The 17114-nt window shown below is 43.4% G+C and overlaps 1 protein-coding gene across 5 annotated transcripts in view; it reads right to left on the bottom strand.

Moving 5' to 3' along the window:
• MORC2 (MORC family CW-type zinc finger 2) overlaps nucleotides 1-16646 on the bottom strand; it is a 43338-nt gene extending 26692 nt beyond the window's left edge. The window contains exons 1-8 of one of the 5 annotated variants that reach the window (XM_056504207.1): nucleotides 16479-16646; nucleotides 10135-10188; nucleotides 8649-8683; nucleotides 7665-7733; nucleotides 3573-3663; nucleotides 1908-2016; nucleotides 545-704; nucleotides 352-463 (exon numbers count right to left, since the gene is read on the bottom strand). In XM_056504207.1, coding sequence (XP_056360182.1) covers nucleotides 352-463; nucleotides 545-704; nucleotides 1908-2016; nucleotides 3573-3663; nucleotides 7665-7733; nucleotides 8649-8683; nucleotides 10135-10188; nucleotides 16479-16564 — 716 coding nt within the window. In that variant the 5' untranslated portion in view covers nucleotides 16565-16646. Of the gene's footprint in view, nucleotides 1-351; nucleotides 464-544; nucleotides 705-1907; nucleotides 2017-3568; nucleotides 3664-7664; nucleotides 7734-8648; nucleotides 8684-10134; nucleotides 10189-15059; nucleotides 15349-16478 lie in introns of those variants that run through there. The other 4 variants (XM_056504208.1, XM_056504209.1, XM_056504210.1 and 1 more) reach the window with 4 other exon arrangements.
• Nucleotides 16647-17114: the final 468 nt, after the last annotated feature.

Genomic DNA, 17114 nt, shown 5'->3' with positions numbered 1-17114 from the left:
TTGGGAGCAGCACTGACTCACAACCAGCTCTCATTCTGACAAAAACATCTTTGATAGGTGAAGAAAATGAAACATATAACTTAGGGCTCCTTTTTTTATGGTATCTAATGGACACTGAGTCTGCTGCCTTGCCTAAGCTGAGATCAGCCAGCACAGGCACTCGCCCTAAACACAGGCACAATGCCCATGGGCTGATACACACAAACCCCAAACTGCTAAGGAACAAACTATGGATATTCTAAATTCTCTAACTCACTACAAAAAGAGAAGTTTAAAAAAACTCCATGCACACAGTATATAGCCACATCCTACACCAAATTTGATCAGCCTGTTAACACCAGTCACACTTACGTTCCTTCTGGGGGTGTTTCTGCCATCTGAATATCTTGAGGGTCAGAAATCACATCCAGCTCTGGCTCTCCATTATCCATTAGTTTGAGGTTAAAGATGATCACCAGGGTGCCTGAGCAAGTAACAAGTTGACCAGGTGAATCCCAGCCAGACCCCAAATACCTCACCTGTGACCTGCACCATCCCCATGTACCTTTCTCACCACGTATCTTATTGAACTGGTCCATCACTTCCCGTTCTGATTTGAAAGGGGAATACTTGTAAATGAGCTCCGTCTCAATAGCAAATTTCTCCATGTTGTCCGTCACAGGTTCACGGCTCCGTGCGTTCCAGGTGGGTAGGGGAACAATGACCTGCAAATCCCATTGTATTGAGAGTGACTCAGGCTCTCCCACTCCAGTCAGCCCCTCCTGCAGGTCACGGTCCAGTGACTCACCCCTCCTGACAGACCCCTAAGTCACCATGAGAGTCCTTTCCAGCTTTTCAGTAGCTTGCATGTCTGTCAAATGCTCACAGACCCTCTTTGCCAGCCTCTGTGTTGCCTTCTTACAACACTGGTCTCAGAGTGAATCATTCCCAAGTCACAGGGACAAAATACTGGCTACTCACACACTCAATGGCTTTTTTCCCCTTCCCATGTAGCAACTTCCGTAATACTAAAAAGACCACTCTGGCTTAATTTCTCCCTTGAACGTAGATATCCCTCACTCATACTTTTCGTGATCTCAGTCTTTGATTTTTCTGCCATTTAGAGCAAAGATATAGATAGAATTATAAACTGCATTTGCACATCAAGGACACAAATCCCATTCCAGAACTGTGGTCAAGCCAAAAAGTGGCCAGAGCTGCTGGGGGAATTAGAATTACTTTACTGTTCCCAACCTGTTTCAGTCATGGGCTGGCTACTAGCATGCACTGCCCCCACCCCAGGTTCTCTGCACAGATCTGTCCCTTCAATCCCTCCCTCATAATGGAAGACTCTTTCTGAGATACCACCCCAGTGCAAATTTAAAACTTTTAATTATTAAATTTGCCTGGAACAACAATGCCTGAGTAATCTATTAAAATATACAAGTTTTTCATAGGTAGAACTACACTGACTTTTTATTAAAAATCAAAAATCTCTCTAGGAAGAGACACACCTGCAGTTAATGACCTGTGGGTAGCAACTTTAAACACCTTTAATTCTCTACACAAAATCAAATCAGAGCGCTAAAAATAAACACATCTCAAACTCAAAATTTGTGGGAAAAGGAAAGTGCAAGATGTATGGGCATGTCCTGAACTTAGCATAAGCATACATTTAAGTGACTGAAACAAGCCCTTCAAACTTGCTGTACTCTAGGGAGACTTCTCAATTAGAATTAAAACTAAAAGGAAAAAAAATTCTGTTGACTTTGCAAAAGGCCTACAAGCATAATGCCAAAAGAAAACCACACACTGATCCTACCAGAGTCATAACTAGCCCTGACACAGACTCTTCTGTGAGAGCTGGGCAAGTTCAAGTGAGGCTGCATTACTACTATATTAGTTTACTACAAGAAGCACATGCAAACCTCGTCGATGCCTTCTTCCTCATGGAACGTCCGTGACAAGAGGAGGCAAGTCATGGTGTTATCTTTCTTGGTGAACAAGATAAAATCCTTCCCAATTCGCATGGAGCCCCTGTAGACAGAGACCAGACTGCGTATTACACCTGATGTACCACACTGTTCAGAACACAGGCCACATTACTGAGCTTTCTTCCCATTATGTTCAGTTATGAGATGCCAAAACCACGTTAAGCAGGAAGGCTGAAACAGCAACTACCATTTCTCTCTAAACATTTAATTCCTTTCAGAAGGCATATCAATCTGGGCATTTTCGCAATGTTTCAGAAAATTTAACACCAGCTACAATTAAAAGGTGCACAGCATTGCAGACACATATCTGTAGACACATGTAGAAAGTTTAAACAAAAATTAAAAAAAAAATTAAAAGACAACTGAGGTGGGATGCGACAATAACCTTCAAACCTCTGAGCAGAAATGTCAGTGAGAAAGCAAGCACATTTCTCATTTCATTGTACCTAGAATCAAGTGCAGCAGTCTGAAGACAGAAAATTCATCTCCTAACCTAACTAAAGCCTTAATGACATTCCAGCTAAGACAGCTTAGCAGCTTGCTGTCACAACAAGGGACAGTCCCTTCCTCCTCCCCACTCTCCTATCACAAATGGTGTCTTTGCATCTTCTCTATCTTCTCTATCTTCTCTACCAAGTAATCCTGTTACCAAATTCATCCAAAACACCTTAACAGATAACAATATTGCATTGAAGGAAGTATTAGTGTTATGTCAGCGCACTTCTCTTCACACTGGCTTAAGTCAATACCATAACCTACCTTTCACATGCTGGGGCTTCAGGCAGCATTTTCTCAGATGTAATACAGTACACCTCTTGCTCAAGGTTAAGAAAGGACAGAGATCTATCCTGGAAGCATCCAGTCAGGATCTGGGATCTGTCCTGCACTACAGCTGAACCGACAGTGTCTCAAGATCCCCTAATCCTGGATTTTTTCCCCCAGGTTATAGAGTCCCACAGATTTCCCAGGAAGATGCATATAATTAAGTCACATAGGTAAGCACAAAGCAGAACAGCCAGAGTAAGTCACAAACCCCTGTAACTTTTCCAAAGACACAGAAAACTTCTTCCTTCTTCCTAGCAAATCCACTCCAACCAGTAAGATTCCCTTCCCCCATGGGCTCCCCTGCACTTAATTCCACTCCTCCTCTCATTGCTTCCATCATTCCCCTTCTCCCTGCATTTGTCTGGTTTAAGAACAAAAAGAAAAGGCTTAAGTCCATCTGCCTTGCACCAGACAACTTTCCTGTTGGGAGGCTGCAGCACTATTTTGCTCACATTTTACTACCTGAGTGTAACTGATCATTTTGTTTCCAGCTCTTCCATTCTTTCCACCAAGTTCTGACCTGTATTCTCTGCCTTAGACAAACATAGTGCCAAACCACTGTCATTAGCTGTACGGAGCCTTCCTGGCCACTGGAAAACTACAGCAGATGTTGAGAGAGTTTCTGTCTACCAAACCAGGGTATCTTAGAGTTCACCTGCTTTTTTTTTTTTTTTTTTTCCTGAAAAAAAGGCTGTAACCTCTGAGCAAAAAGTACATCGATCACCTGGACTAGGACCTTCCCAACCTCAGGAGGCTGGCTCTTGTTGTACCTACGATTTCAAGCCGTTCCCATACTGCCCGATTTGAGTGGACTCAGGTGATCGCTTGGCTGATTTACCAAACTGGATAACACTGGCCGCTTCATCTGCAACAAGAGACAGGGAACAAAAAAGGCTTATTTCAGTGTACAGACACACACCCCCCCTTTTAGATACACAAGGAAGGTAACTCCTTCACCACTGGAAACAGGCCAGTGAAGAAGCCCAAGCTGAAGTTCCATCCTGAAGCTGTACCAGAGCCCTGTAAGATACACCCTGCTTGAGGGCACTGATGTTACCAGAAGCTGTGAACAGGCGCCATGATGCTGACAAAAAGAGTCTTAAATTTCAGTCTAGTTCACTGTCCCATCTGAACTGCATGAAGACGTTCCTTTTTGCAAAAAAAAAAAAAGAAACATCCACAAAAACGGTCTATTGTGTCCATCACAGCTATCAATTTCATAAATTAAGACTCTAGGATGCAGGGGGTCTGCTGCACCCCATGTCCCACATGACACCACACACTTGAGAGTACTGGCAGTAGAGCATAAGTAGGGACTATTAAAAAGGTCAGGAATTCAGAATAAACACTGCTATTTCTTCACAGTGCTGAACTGAACACTCTGGTTAATTAAAGCACTAGTAGGACACAAGCTAACTTTGGCAGCACATTGCTGGAGCCCTGGCAGCAGGACAGCTGGGGAGAAAGTCAACACAAGCAGGTCCTACAGCAATTAGCAGAGGATTTAATTAGCACAAGACACAATGAAAGGATGCAATGGCTTTACAACAGAGGGTCTGCGATTTTTAGTTTCAGCCTTTCTATTGTTCAAGGGATAAAGCCTTTTAACATCATCCTAGGACAGAATGATTCCTTTCCCTTCCCCCAAGAGACAGTAATCATTTTACCAGAGAGTTTACTGGGAAAAATAAAGTTTAATTCCAGAGACAAGGAACACAAAGTGCCTTACCATGAGGGCTAAAAACAAATGCATACACAAGCTGTAAGGGAGCACAAGTCATCACTCAACCCACCAGGCAACTATGGGGAGGCTGAGCCCACAGACAAGCTAGATTTCAGCATGCAGGAGGCTCACACAGGCTTATCAGCGTTGACCAGGTTTACAGTAAAATATTCTGTACTAACACCATTAGTTGGACGTGACATCACTGAGCTGGTGTCAGAATCCCATTTTCAGTTGAAATCATATTCAGATTTAAAGACACAAATATAGGAGAACAACTATGCAAACACCTTGCTGCCTCAACTGCAGTTGTTCTTAACGGAGCTCCACACCTAATCCAGAAGCAGCTTTGGACTGGATAAGGGCACCTCTGCCTTCCCTTCATCCTACTATAGTATCTTCTAGCCAAAGAAAGAAAACACTGGAATGTCTTATATTTGAGATCTGGGTAAGGATGTCGGTGATGATGATGATGATATTATTACTCTAACTACTATAACTGCATTACTTTTAAAGCCTGGTAAGGAAAGCAGATACGGGATATTCTAAAAAGAGAAGAAGGATTGGGACCTTTTTGCTCCACAAACATTTTTCAGTAACTATTTTTAATAAACTTTTAGGAAGCCTAAAAAGGGTAAAGAGTAATTATCCAAAGCATTTCCCCTCTCAGGAAAGGTGACCAGATGGTTTATCACTCAATGCTGGATGTCTGAAATCACCCTATTATGATTCTTCTTTTAGGGCAGAGGGATGAAGGTGATGCTGAGCAGAGGGGACAGTGAGGTAGTACCTCTCTCCAGGCTGTCTTTAGGAGAGATTTAATACATATATCCTCCCAAAAAAATCAAGACACAATCTTTTTTTCCAGCTCTTTATAGGCTCTGGAGGGTGTTTCACTTAAGGCTATTTTAGTCACACTATTTTTGTTTTCTTGTGTCTAAGAGCTACTAGATTAAAAAAACAGCCAAACTCCCTAGCAAGAAAAATGGGGGAGAGAGATCTATGCAAAACAAAGAAGAGAAAAAACAGTTGAAGAAATTCACTCAAGATGGTCAAGACAGCAGGTTGATCTTCAAAGCCCAAAAAATCAAGGGCACATATAAAAAGATTCTTAATAAGAAACACTGGATGCCTGGGATGAAGGAACTGGTGTTCCTGAAGTCAGACCTCACTTTGCTTGTTAAGCAGCTACATTTGGTTAAAACTAAGGGGACAAAACTTATTTCAGAGCATCCCCCTTAAATGATCGTAAACCAGGACAACAGCCAATACTTAAATCCCATCTTGTCACAAAAACATCAATACAGAAGCAATAACACTATAAAAACTTCCATTAAATTCTGCAGCATTAGAACACACATCTGGCACCTTCCAGAGAAACACACAGTTTTCAACACAGGCAGAGAAGGTTATACTTCCTCTCCCAGATCCTAAGGATTACGAGAAGACCACACCTCTATCTCGGAGCTTTTTTTTTTTATGGATGGGCTTTATTGTTTCCTTCAGTTACACTGGTGGCAGAAAAACACTCTTGGGAGACCTCTTTAGTATCCTTAATCGTATTCCAAAGAATATACAGAAGGTACTTAGAGTTCAAATCAAATTCCCTTACAGAAGTCACAAATCTGTGTATCAAAACACAAATTAAATTGAATTAAATGCTTCTTATCTGTACTGCATTGGGCTGGGATAGAGTTCAACCTCTCCATGCTAACTTGCATAGACTGTGTTTTAGAGAAGAGAGTTGCTAATATAGGGGTATTTTCATTAGTGCTGAGCACAGCTTACACAGCATCAAGACCTTTTCTGCTCCTCAAACTGTACTACCAGCAAGCAGGTTGCACAAGCAGTTGGGAGGGGACAAGTGTGGAATGGCTGATCCCAACTGACCCAAGAGATTCCAGACAATATCATATAATCTCCAAATGGTCTGGATTAGAAGGGGCCATCTCATTCCATTCCCTGCCATGGGCAGGGATGCCTTCCCCTAGGGAAGGTTGCTCCAAGCCTCATGCAACTTGGTGTAGTGCTCCCCAGATAAAGCTGGGAAAGTAGGAGGAAGAGGGACACACGTGGCCTTACAGCATTCGTCTTCCCGAGTCACCATTTCACGTGATGGAGGCATGATGTCCTGGGGATGCCTGAAAATTTGCCTGCCCATAGGAAGTCTGGAATGAATTCCTGGGTTTGCTGTGCTTGTGTGCATGGCTTCTGTTTTCCCTTTTGAACTGGTTTTATCTCAACCCATAGGTTCTCTCACTTTCTACCCTTCTGATTCTCCACCATCTCAGTGGAGGAGGAATAAGCAGCTATGTAGGGATGAGTTGCCAGCTAGGATTAAACTATGAAAATATCACAAGAGGAACTTAAAAATACTGAGGAATATTGAGTGCAAAAATATTAGTTGTTTATTCACCCATTTCCTTTGTCTTCTCCAAATTCACCTCCCAGTTTCACACAATTTTTCTGCCCTGTACAGAGCTCCTCACAGGACGATTTATCAGTCCTCAAGACTCAAAGGTGGGTTGACAGTGCTGCTCATTGGTGCTAAATATAAAGCAGAAAAGCTTTTTGCATTCTCCTGCTAGATACAACACCAATTTACATCAATACTTACAAGGCAGAAATACATTTGTTATATTCTTCTCATATTACTAAGATTTTATATTGTCCAGTATTGATCTCAGACACAATGTCCATGATGAAACAATGGTAAACTGTTTTCAAAGCAGAGCCTTTACTTTCAGTCATGGAACACCTTCTGGTTAGAGCTGAGATACACTGATCACCTGGCAGCCAGATGGGGAAAAGGCTTATGCCATCAAACACTTATTCCCCTTCTTGCTCCACTCTTTTCCTTTCAACCCCAAGACCAACTTCACTGTACTGGGAAACTTCAGGCCAGGCTGACCCGACTCTATAATGCAGCAAAACAATTTTCTTTTGACCAGATTAGTTTTCTGCAATGGAAGAGGTAAATGATTTAATATGTAATAGGGTGTGAAAGAGCGAGTGGAGAGGCAGGAACATGTATACAGGCATGAAACATGTTCCATTTTCAATGGAACTAAGCTGTTAATTCAGCTTAAACCATAACATGAAACCCCAGCTTGCAAAGGCAAGTGTAACTTTCTGTCACTTACTTGAATCCATTCCTGTTCCATCATCCAAAAAACACAGCATGAATCCACCTTGCAGGTCCTCTCGTCGCTCTGTAACAGACGAGGTATTCATTGCTCCCATAAGTAAAAGTTGCGTAAAACAGGATTGATCATTGTTAACAACAAAAGTAACACAACAAATTTTACACCTGCAATATGCCTAAGCTGTAAGAAAGTGCACTAGACTTTTGTTACAGAATGACTAAGAACTTCTGCACTACAGAACTGTATTGTGTCAGTGGAATTGTTCAGCATCCATTACAAACAGCGACTCAGTTCACCTGACCCACGTGAAGGCTGACTTAATTGCTTCTCCGAGGTATTTGTAAAGACAACAGGTACTATGGCACAGGTAGAACAATAGAATTATTCAGGTTGGAAACAACCCTTAAGATCATCAAGTGCAACCACAAACGTAACACAACTGAGTTCATTAAACCATGCCCCTCAACACCAGATGTACACATTTTTTAAATATAGGTAGATAGTGACACCCCCACTGCCCTGGGCAGCCTGTTCTAGTGTCCGACTAGAACTTCCAGTGAAGAAATTTTCCCTAACACTCAATCTAAACTTCTCCTGACACAACTTGAGGCTGTTTTCTCTTGTTCCTGTCACTTGCTACCCAGGAGAAAAGCTCAACCCCCACCTGGTTGCATCCTTCTGTCAGGGAGTTTTCACAGCACGTAGGCCCCCCCAAGCCTCCTTTTCTCCAGGCTGACCCCCCCTAGCTTCCTTAGCCACTTCTCATCAGACTTGTGCTTCAGCCCCTTCTTCAGCTCCCTTGCCCTTTTCTGGACATGCTCCAGCCCCTCAATGTCTTCCTTTTCTGGAGAAGCCCAGTACTGACCCGAGGACTGGGCATAAGTACCTTCACTCTTATTCTATCAAGGACAACATACACTTGGCAGCCTAAATCCAAGTTAACTATTGACTTAATTGCTGACATGCTAGGAAATGACTTACCAGTATAAATGTCTATTCTTGTGGCATCTGCATCTCTATAAAATAAAACCACAATTGTTATTCAAGTGTTAGACAAAAATGAAGCTAAAAATCCAGGCATATACAATCATTCCCAAAATAACTGGCTGCACAGATCAAAGTCCACAGAGGCCTCAGAGTCATCACAGAGAGAAAACATTGTCCTACTTTTTTGCTATTTGAACCTATACTCCAGCGTAAGACATTGCTGGCACATGAATGAACAGTTCTGGTGACAGGAAGTACCACTGGCATTCTAACAAAAGTAATTCTGGGACTGGGAATCAAATGAGTACACACTTCTGAGCTCCCTCCTGTACAAAACAAACAATACCTACAGTTTTTCTGTCAAGCTGCGTACAAAAGGTTTAGCAACTCCACATAAATTTTCATCCCAATACATTCAGGTTCGTTACAGGAAACTGTCATTACAAGATCACTGAAGTGATCCTCCTCTGTGTTTGAAGATACAGCGTGTACAGCACTCCAGCCCTCTTTTCAAACCAACCTCGGTTAGCTGATTAGAGGCTGGATCTGTAGTGCCATAACAAAACACCTCTTGACAAACCCCACAGCCACTTTGTTTCAATTTTGTACCTTCAGCCCAGCCCAGCTACCTCCCTATAGCCAGAGGGCAACCAACACAAGGAAAAACCACCGCCAAAGACCCTACTTTTTATTACCTTTTAGCAACCCTGAACACATCACCAGTTCCCAGGCACGCAGGCGCATAGACACGTGCACACAGAGCTGATTCCCTAAACAGAAGCTTTCCAGCTCAAAAATGCCCCAGGTTCAGCTCCTTACATCATAAAATGTACAAAGTGACAAATCACATTTGAGAGAAAACAATGTACAAAGTGACAAATCACATTTGAGAGAAAACAATCTCAAAATATTTCCATGTACTTCCTGCAGCTCAAGAGAAAAGCATGCAAGGCTTGGGAGGCGGCTATAGCAGGGAGTCCCCACACACGAGACAGGTGACCCAACATCTGCAATTTCCAAAGACTGTATCTCCTCAAGTGTCAAAATTCCTTTAGCTGTTACTGCTCTATTTTTCAGCATCCCGCTTCTGATTTGATTTTCATTGTCATGTTTGATACTATGATTATTTAGCTATCAGAAGAGTCAAAGCTCCTGTAATAGTTATTTTAGCAATTTCTTTACACAAAAAGGCAGACTAGTTTTTTCTTCAAATCTATCTTGTGTCTGCTATCAATTTCCTTTCCAATATGAGTTGTTCCAGGATTCATTCAAACCTGTCTTTCAAGGAATAATTTTTTTTAGTAGTTTGATGTGGCAGTGTAAGAGGAGCAAGTGCAATAGTCATACTAAATTGCAGCAATATCTTCTATTTTCTTGTAAAGTCTACTAGAAGTGAAAATTGCTTAAGATCAATTAACATATAGGTGAATTAAACCTTAACGAAAGTTACCTTGGGAATTAGGCAGTCTCAGGTACATACCTGGCGTTATCTACAAGTTCAGCAAGGGCACCAAACAAGAACTCATGGGTAGTTCTGCAATGAAACACAGAAGTCAGCAGGGTTACACCAACACTTAAAAAATGAGAGACTTTTAAATAAATGAGAATCTCAACTACACTTTAAACAAATCCAGCAAATGGGTACAACACTACAGTCTAGCTGACAGCAGACTAGTTCCATGCAGCAGCCAGTCTGCCCAAAACTGCAGCTCACTGTTTCTAGAACATATTGCAGCTATACAGACATGACAGAGAACATGATGATCCAATGAACCAGCCTATGACCCAGTTAAGAGATCATGGAAGTCCTTATTCAGCACACTGACAGGTCTTTTCATGGCAACTAAATACTGTCTATAGGTAAATATGGCCAGATGAGGATTATCATAGAACCACAGAACAGTTTGAGTCAAAAGGCACATTAAAGCTTACTTCATTCCAATCCTCCTGCCATGAGTAGTGACACCTTGCTCCAAGCCCTATCCAACCTGGCCTTGAACAATTCTGGGGATGTGGGAGCCACAGTTGCTCTGGGCAACAAGACGTGAACAACATCATGAACAAGGTGAGTCTCCCCCATGCATTCAGTCTAATTGCAGAAGTTATTTGTGAACAACATCATGAACAAGGTGAGTCTCCCCCATGCATTCAGTCTAATTGCAGAAGTTATTTGTGAACAACATCATGAACAAGGTGAGTCTCCCCCATGCATACAGTCTAATTGCAGAAGTTATTTGTGACAGAAAAAAGCTTCCAGATCCTGACTAACGTCAGCAGGTGCAACTGCAACTACCGCTTCAGCACAATCTCAAGAGACATGTTTAGTTTCCAGCCTCTTAACTGCCACCTCTTACAAGCAGCTCCCATTTAAAAGCCATTACTTACATGCCTCAACACTGAAACAATATAGATGGTGAGAAAAACTTAATGCAGCTAATAAAAATCATTATAATACATTGTCTGTTGACATAAGTGTCATATCTCCACTTCATGCCCAAGCTGGCAACCTAACTTCAAAATCTAACAATTATTTCAAACATAGATGAGCCACATCCACCATAATGTTAACAGCAAAGATGTGGAGAAACAGTTGATGGGATTTGTTGCTTCTCTAGGCTGTTCAATGAAGAGACCAAGACCTCAGAAATTAGTTTTATCAACATGTTTCAGTTTGTACAAAATTCTCACATAAAGCCAACAGGTGACTAAAGAGAAGGTATTTGTTCATATTTTCAGCCTTCCAAGAACAGAAGCACTTCCAAGTACTTCCCATACATACGTACTTCCCACAGATAAAATATACAGCTGTCCACACTGTTAATAATCCAAAACAAACTTTCATATTCATCTTCAGGGTCATCATACTGAACCCATCAACACAGCTCCAGTCAGAGGAAAACACATCAGCCTACAAAGTTATCACTAAAGTCATGGGAACAGAGATTTCCACATCTCCACTCTCCTGCAGAGACAAGACCAATGGGAACGGTATCTACCCCATCAGAAAACTTACAGAGAGACACAATCTTGGCATTCCCTCCTTTGAACAGGACTTCATGCTGTCCCAGTATCAGAAGGGATAGAGTCAATTTTCTTCCCAATAGGTGTGAAGCACAGAGTTGTGCTTTGGATTTAGTGTGAGAATAATGTTGAAAACACACTGATGTCTAGTGCAAAGCCATGCATACCCTAAGTCAAGGACTTTTCAGTATCCTATGCTAGTCAGCTATACAAGAAGCTGGGGGGGAGCATGGCCAGGACAGCTGACCCAAACCAGCCAGAGGAATATTCCATACCACAGAATGTTCTGCTCAGCCTACAAACCAGGGGAGTTGGTCAAGAGGGGCCAATCGCTGCTGGGGGACAGGCTGGGCATGGGTCAGTGGGTGCTGAGCAATTGTATTGAGCATCACCTGACTTTCGGGGTTTGTTCCTCCCTCTCCTTTTTCTATTATTATTGTACGTTCCTTCACTCCCATCTTTGAACTGCTGTTATCTCAGCCCACGGGTCATAGCCTTGTACAATTCACCTCCCCATCCCACTGGGGAGGTGGGTGAGCAGATATGTAACACGATTACAGATTTCAAGTGTTCTCTTGAGTTTACAAGTGTCTATTCAGCTCCACAGGTCAACACCACATACTTCCTTATTTAGGAAGTAACCCATAAGCAAATGGATGCTTTAGCACTAGTAACTATGCTTCATGAACACCTTTTACTCCACAGTTTAGGAATCCTTCGAAGAACAGATACAAATAAAATACAAATAAGGATTTCCAAAGAAAGATGCTGGAACAAAACAACTGATAACACAGCTATAGATGATAAGAAAGGCAAAACAAAACATCTCCACATAGCCCAACACCGTACATACCTCAACCATCTCCCAAAACTATAACCTCTTGTGCTGACACAAGCAAAGGGAAACCTTGCCACAAGCCAATGAAATTCACCACTAACAGAAATGAATATATGCTATAAAAGTCTTCTATTCAATTTATGAGTTTGAACATGCTTGTCAATATCTAACTAAAGTCAAGTGAAGTGCTTTGGCCTGATTTAATCAACTAATCGTAAACAAATCCCATGGTCTTGCCTTACAGTTAAAAGTGCCTAAAATACTTCACATCCATCGTGATCAACCAGTGACCATTTCTCACATCTCCCCAAAAAAGTTTGGGATTCTTTTACTTGCAACACAACTTTAAAAATACATGAGAAGCTGTTGGCAAAATGAAGTCTGTCAGAGCTTGCATGTAACCTGCAAACACGGTGAGCTTATTTTAGACAGGCATCATCAGAGGCAACAACAGCCTGCATCAGAGCATCCAAATCACACACAAAGAATCACACACACACAGAATCACAAGGTTGGAAGAGATCTCCAAGATCAAGTCCAACCCAACCCAGCACCTCAACAATGTGGCATCAAGTGCCACATCCAGTCTTTTTACAAAAAAAAAAAATCATCATCTGGAGATGATGACTCCACCATCTCCCCAGGCAAACCATTCCAATACTTTATCACCCTTTCTACAGCTATTACTGCCATACACTGGATGAAACAACATACAGAAGGGAGGAAAGTATTATCAAAATCCATAGTGTCAACAACAGCTCATCTGGGTAGACAAAGACTGGCCTGGACCATCCCACAGTGTGCCTCTTCCATTTGAGCCAGCTCCATGCAGAACTGGAGGCTTGAAAAGGAATAGAACAAGGGAGTCCAACATTGGCAATTTATTGAAACATAGGTGACAAAAGGTCAAGTCAAACGGCTCTAAAACACGACCAACTTCAAACACCTCCACAAAGAATCATTTTGAGTAATGTCCCAAGGGAAGAAAAGCTGCTTTTGTGAGCAGTTCCTACAGGAACCTCCTGCTCGACTCCAGACTCTGCAGACAAGTACCTAGTAACTAATGAGAGACTTAAGACTTCACTTTTGCTCTGAAGGAGGACGCATCTGGGAAAATGTCTTATTTTAAAACATGTATCAGGAAAACCAGCCATTCTCTAAGTAATGCATCCTGTTCCAGACCAAAAACAGGCAAAAAGCACAAGAGGTGACTTGGGGGATAGGGAGATATTTATTACTAACTATCCTCAAGTCCATCATTTAGTCATCTTGAAATCTATTTGAGTGACCTTCTTCCACTTCAGCTATTTAGCAGGACAATTCTAGTTACACAACAACACACAAGTTACAAGCTAAAGGCTACCTACTGCTAGAAGACAATTTCAGGTCCTCAACTTTTAACAAACTCCTTCAATTTTTTACTATAAATATTCAAAATACGCAAATACAGATTGGTTGGTCTCTCTTATATTTTTGGCATCATCTCAATGAATAACTCTGGAAGTATCTTAATATAACATCATTTAATTGTTAAGGAAAACCAGCAGGTGACTGGAAAGTCATAAAACAATGCACATGTAATTTTCATGTGCTTTTGCACATTGATTTTCAGTCTAGGAACTAAAAGAACTTTAATACAGAAACATTAAGGGTTGAAAAAAACCTTTAAAGGTCATCTAGTCCAACCTCCAGCCATGGGCAGAAACACCTTTCACTATGCCAGGTTGCTCCAAGCCCCACCCAAAGCAGCCTTGGACACTTCGAGGGATGGCCTCCCCACCCTCACAGGGAAGAATGTCTTCCTTCTATCTAGTCTGAATCTACACTCTTCGTTTAAAGTCATTACCTTGTCTAATAACTACAGAACTTACTAAAAAGTCTGTCTCCACTCAACTCATCAAATAAAGAACTTGGAAAAGCATGGTGATATTTTTATTTTTAAAAAATATGGCAACTGAATCAATTAATGTAGATGCTGGAGGCTCAACTCTATGTACCATCGGACATGTAAGCATTAGGCCACTATTGGAAAGATCTGCTGCAAGTCCTCAAGCTCAGGGACTTGATCAACTGTCTCCCGTAAAGCACTTCAGACCAAGCATTCTGAGTTAGACATACAGAAACTTTTCTGAAAGGTCTTAGAAAGAAAGAAAGAAAGAAAGAAAGAAAGAAAGAAAAAAAAAAAGCATGGTTTTCTTCTGTATCCTAACAGCCAGATGGCTGGTCTTTCACTGCAATTTAAACTTTTTCTACCTCCTTGACTGAGAACATGCTTAGCGTTGAACTAGAATTTATCTATGATGGAATGGCCTTCCTTAGCAAGAGAGAACAGTCCAAAAGAACAGTCTCCTCTATCAAAATCCCTGTGCTGGCCTTGGGTTGATTTGGGGATTGGCTCTTTTAATTTTTTGCTCATTTTTTTACTAGAGGAGCAGGAAAGGTTATCTGTTATGGTTTAGTTTGGCGTTTTCTTTGTTTTTATGACTTCCATTATTCCCACTGCCATTCTTAGGGAAGCATTTAACTTATGCACTGATTCCCATAACCTCAAAAGGCTCTTTGTTCACGATGAACAAGAAGCTCTGGCTTTGGTTTATCCAAGCATTAGCTTCCAGCTCCTCCCAAGAATTCAGTAGTGCAGGTATCACTGTAGACACGCAGGACACAAGCAGACAGCAGCGTAAGCACAATGGCAACATGAAGTAGCTTAAATATACTTGAGAGCAGCAGCAACAACTCAGTCTTTTCTACAGCACAGGCTTTATCTTCTTATGAAGATGGATGGAGTTCTGGAGCTTTGCAGGCATACACAACCTGCTCACAGAGCACTGCCATCATCTGCACAGTCTTCTAATCCATAAAAAAAGATTGTCTTCTGGAGCTGGACATGAGAGTTTCACAAATTAACAAATGCACCACAACATGACTCAGTACTGTCCATCTTCAGGCACCAGACTGTTCACTCCATATGCAACTGCTACCAGCCAAGCTAGAGAGCAGACCCAAATGTGACATGGAGCCATTACTAGGTTTAATTCCCTGTTCAAAGCCCATTACTTTCCTGATTCTGAAAATAAATGGATTGCAATGATCTTGGAATATGTGAGATTAGTCTTAACTCTTCTTGCAGATGTATCTCATCTCAACAGAACTAGACAAAAGTATTTTGAAACCAAGTTGCCAGTGTTTCTGTGCCATCTTTAGACTGCTACAGACCACTGTGATCCTTCACATGTTGAAAAGGGGAAAAAAAATAAACCTGCACTTTATTTGTTCTTCTGTTGATGGATAACAGTAAGTCAACTCTTCCATAGAACATCAACAGACAATCTTATGCCGGTGACCGAACAGCTGATCAAAATGAAGCTACGTCAAGTGGTTCCAGAGAGTTCTTCCAGTTCAGACAGAACAAGCTCTTTCATCTCCTCTATACATGGCATTACAAGGCTTAGAAGCAGCAGGCAGATGTTGATGGGTGCCTGACCCCGCTAAGCGCTGCTTCCTGATGATGCTTCTCGCTTTCTAGACATGCGCTCAGAAGAAATTCATTTCAAATAATGGCTTTGCCTCTTCTCAAGAGGTGTTATTTTGGGGGGGTTCACTGGCGACATGCAAAAATCTGACTGGAAAAGGAGTATCGTAATCATGTTAAAAATAAACCGACAAAACTCTCAGTCACACACAAAGACAGATGCTGCAGATGGCTGCAGATGCAGGTGGCTGGCATGGCAGCGCAAACACCGCTCTGCAGAGGTCTGGTTGTGCCGGTTTCGTTGCCCAAGGGGCCTCTCCGTTCCCCTCGGGGCCTCTTGTCCCCACACACTGGATCTCCGTGACGCGAGGACTTGCCCGCGGTGAACCAGCCGGCCCCCGGAGGGACCACGAGGCGCCGAGGCCAGGGGCCGCGGAGCCCCACGGGCCCGCGTGGCTTCGGCCAGGCCCACCCCACCCCAGCCGGTACTCACGAGTTGGTGTGCAGGTATTCGAAGGTAAGCTGGGCCCGGTTCAGGCTGCTGTAATTGCCCAGGGACATGGCGGCGGCGGTCGCCATCGGGCCCGGGCCCGCGCCGCATGCAGCAGCGGCCGCGCGCGCGCCTCGAGCCCTCCCCGCCCCCTACCAGTCACGGCCCCCCACCGGATGAGCAGCCGGCGCTGCACTGCACTGCAATGCCGCGCCCCACCGCCCCCTCGCGGTGCGGTGCGGTGCGGTGCGGTGCGGTGCGGTGCGGTGCGGTGCGGTGCCGTGCCGTGCCGTGCCGTGCCGTGCTGTGCTGTGCCGTGCCGGCCCGACACAGGCCCGCTTTGTCTCCGCCGCGCTGGGATCGCACCCGGCGCCGCAACTGCCCCCGCGGGGCGGAGACACGCGGCTGCCACCCATTGGTCAAGAAGAGGCACGTGATGCAAGCGCCTCGGCGCGGCCAATGTGGGCTCTGCGCCGCCGCGTGACGGGCGCGCGCGGCCGGGAGGGAGCGGCGGAGGTGGGTGAGTGCGGTGTGCGCGGCCGCTCCGGGACCCTCCGAGGCCCTTTGCGGGAGCCCTGCTTTCCCCCAGGCTCCGTTCCGGCAGCAGCCGAGCGCTTCAGCGCAGCGGGAGCAAACGCC

This window comes from Oenanthe melanoleuca, chromosome 15, assembly GCF_029582105.1.
Source record: "Oenanthe melanoleuca isolate GR-GAL-2019-014 chromosome 15, OMel1.0, whole genome shotgun sequence".
In the NCBI taxonomy this organism is placed as follows: Eukaryota; Metazoa; Chordata; class Aves; order Passeriformes; family Muscicapidae; genus Oenanthe; species Oenanthe melanoleuca.
This window is presented reverse-complemented; position numbering and strand designations above follow the sequence as displayed.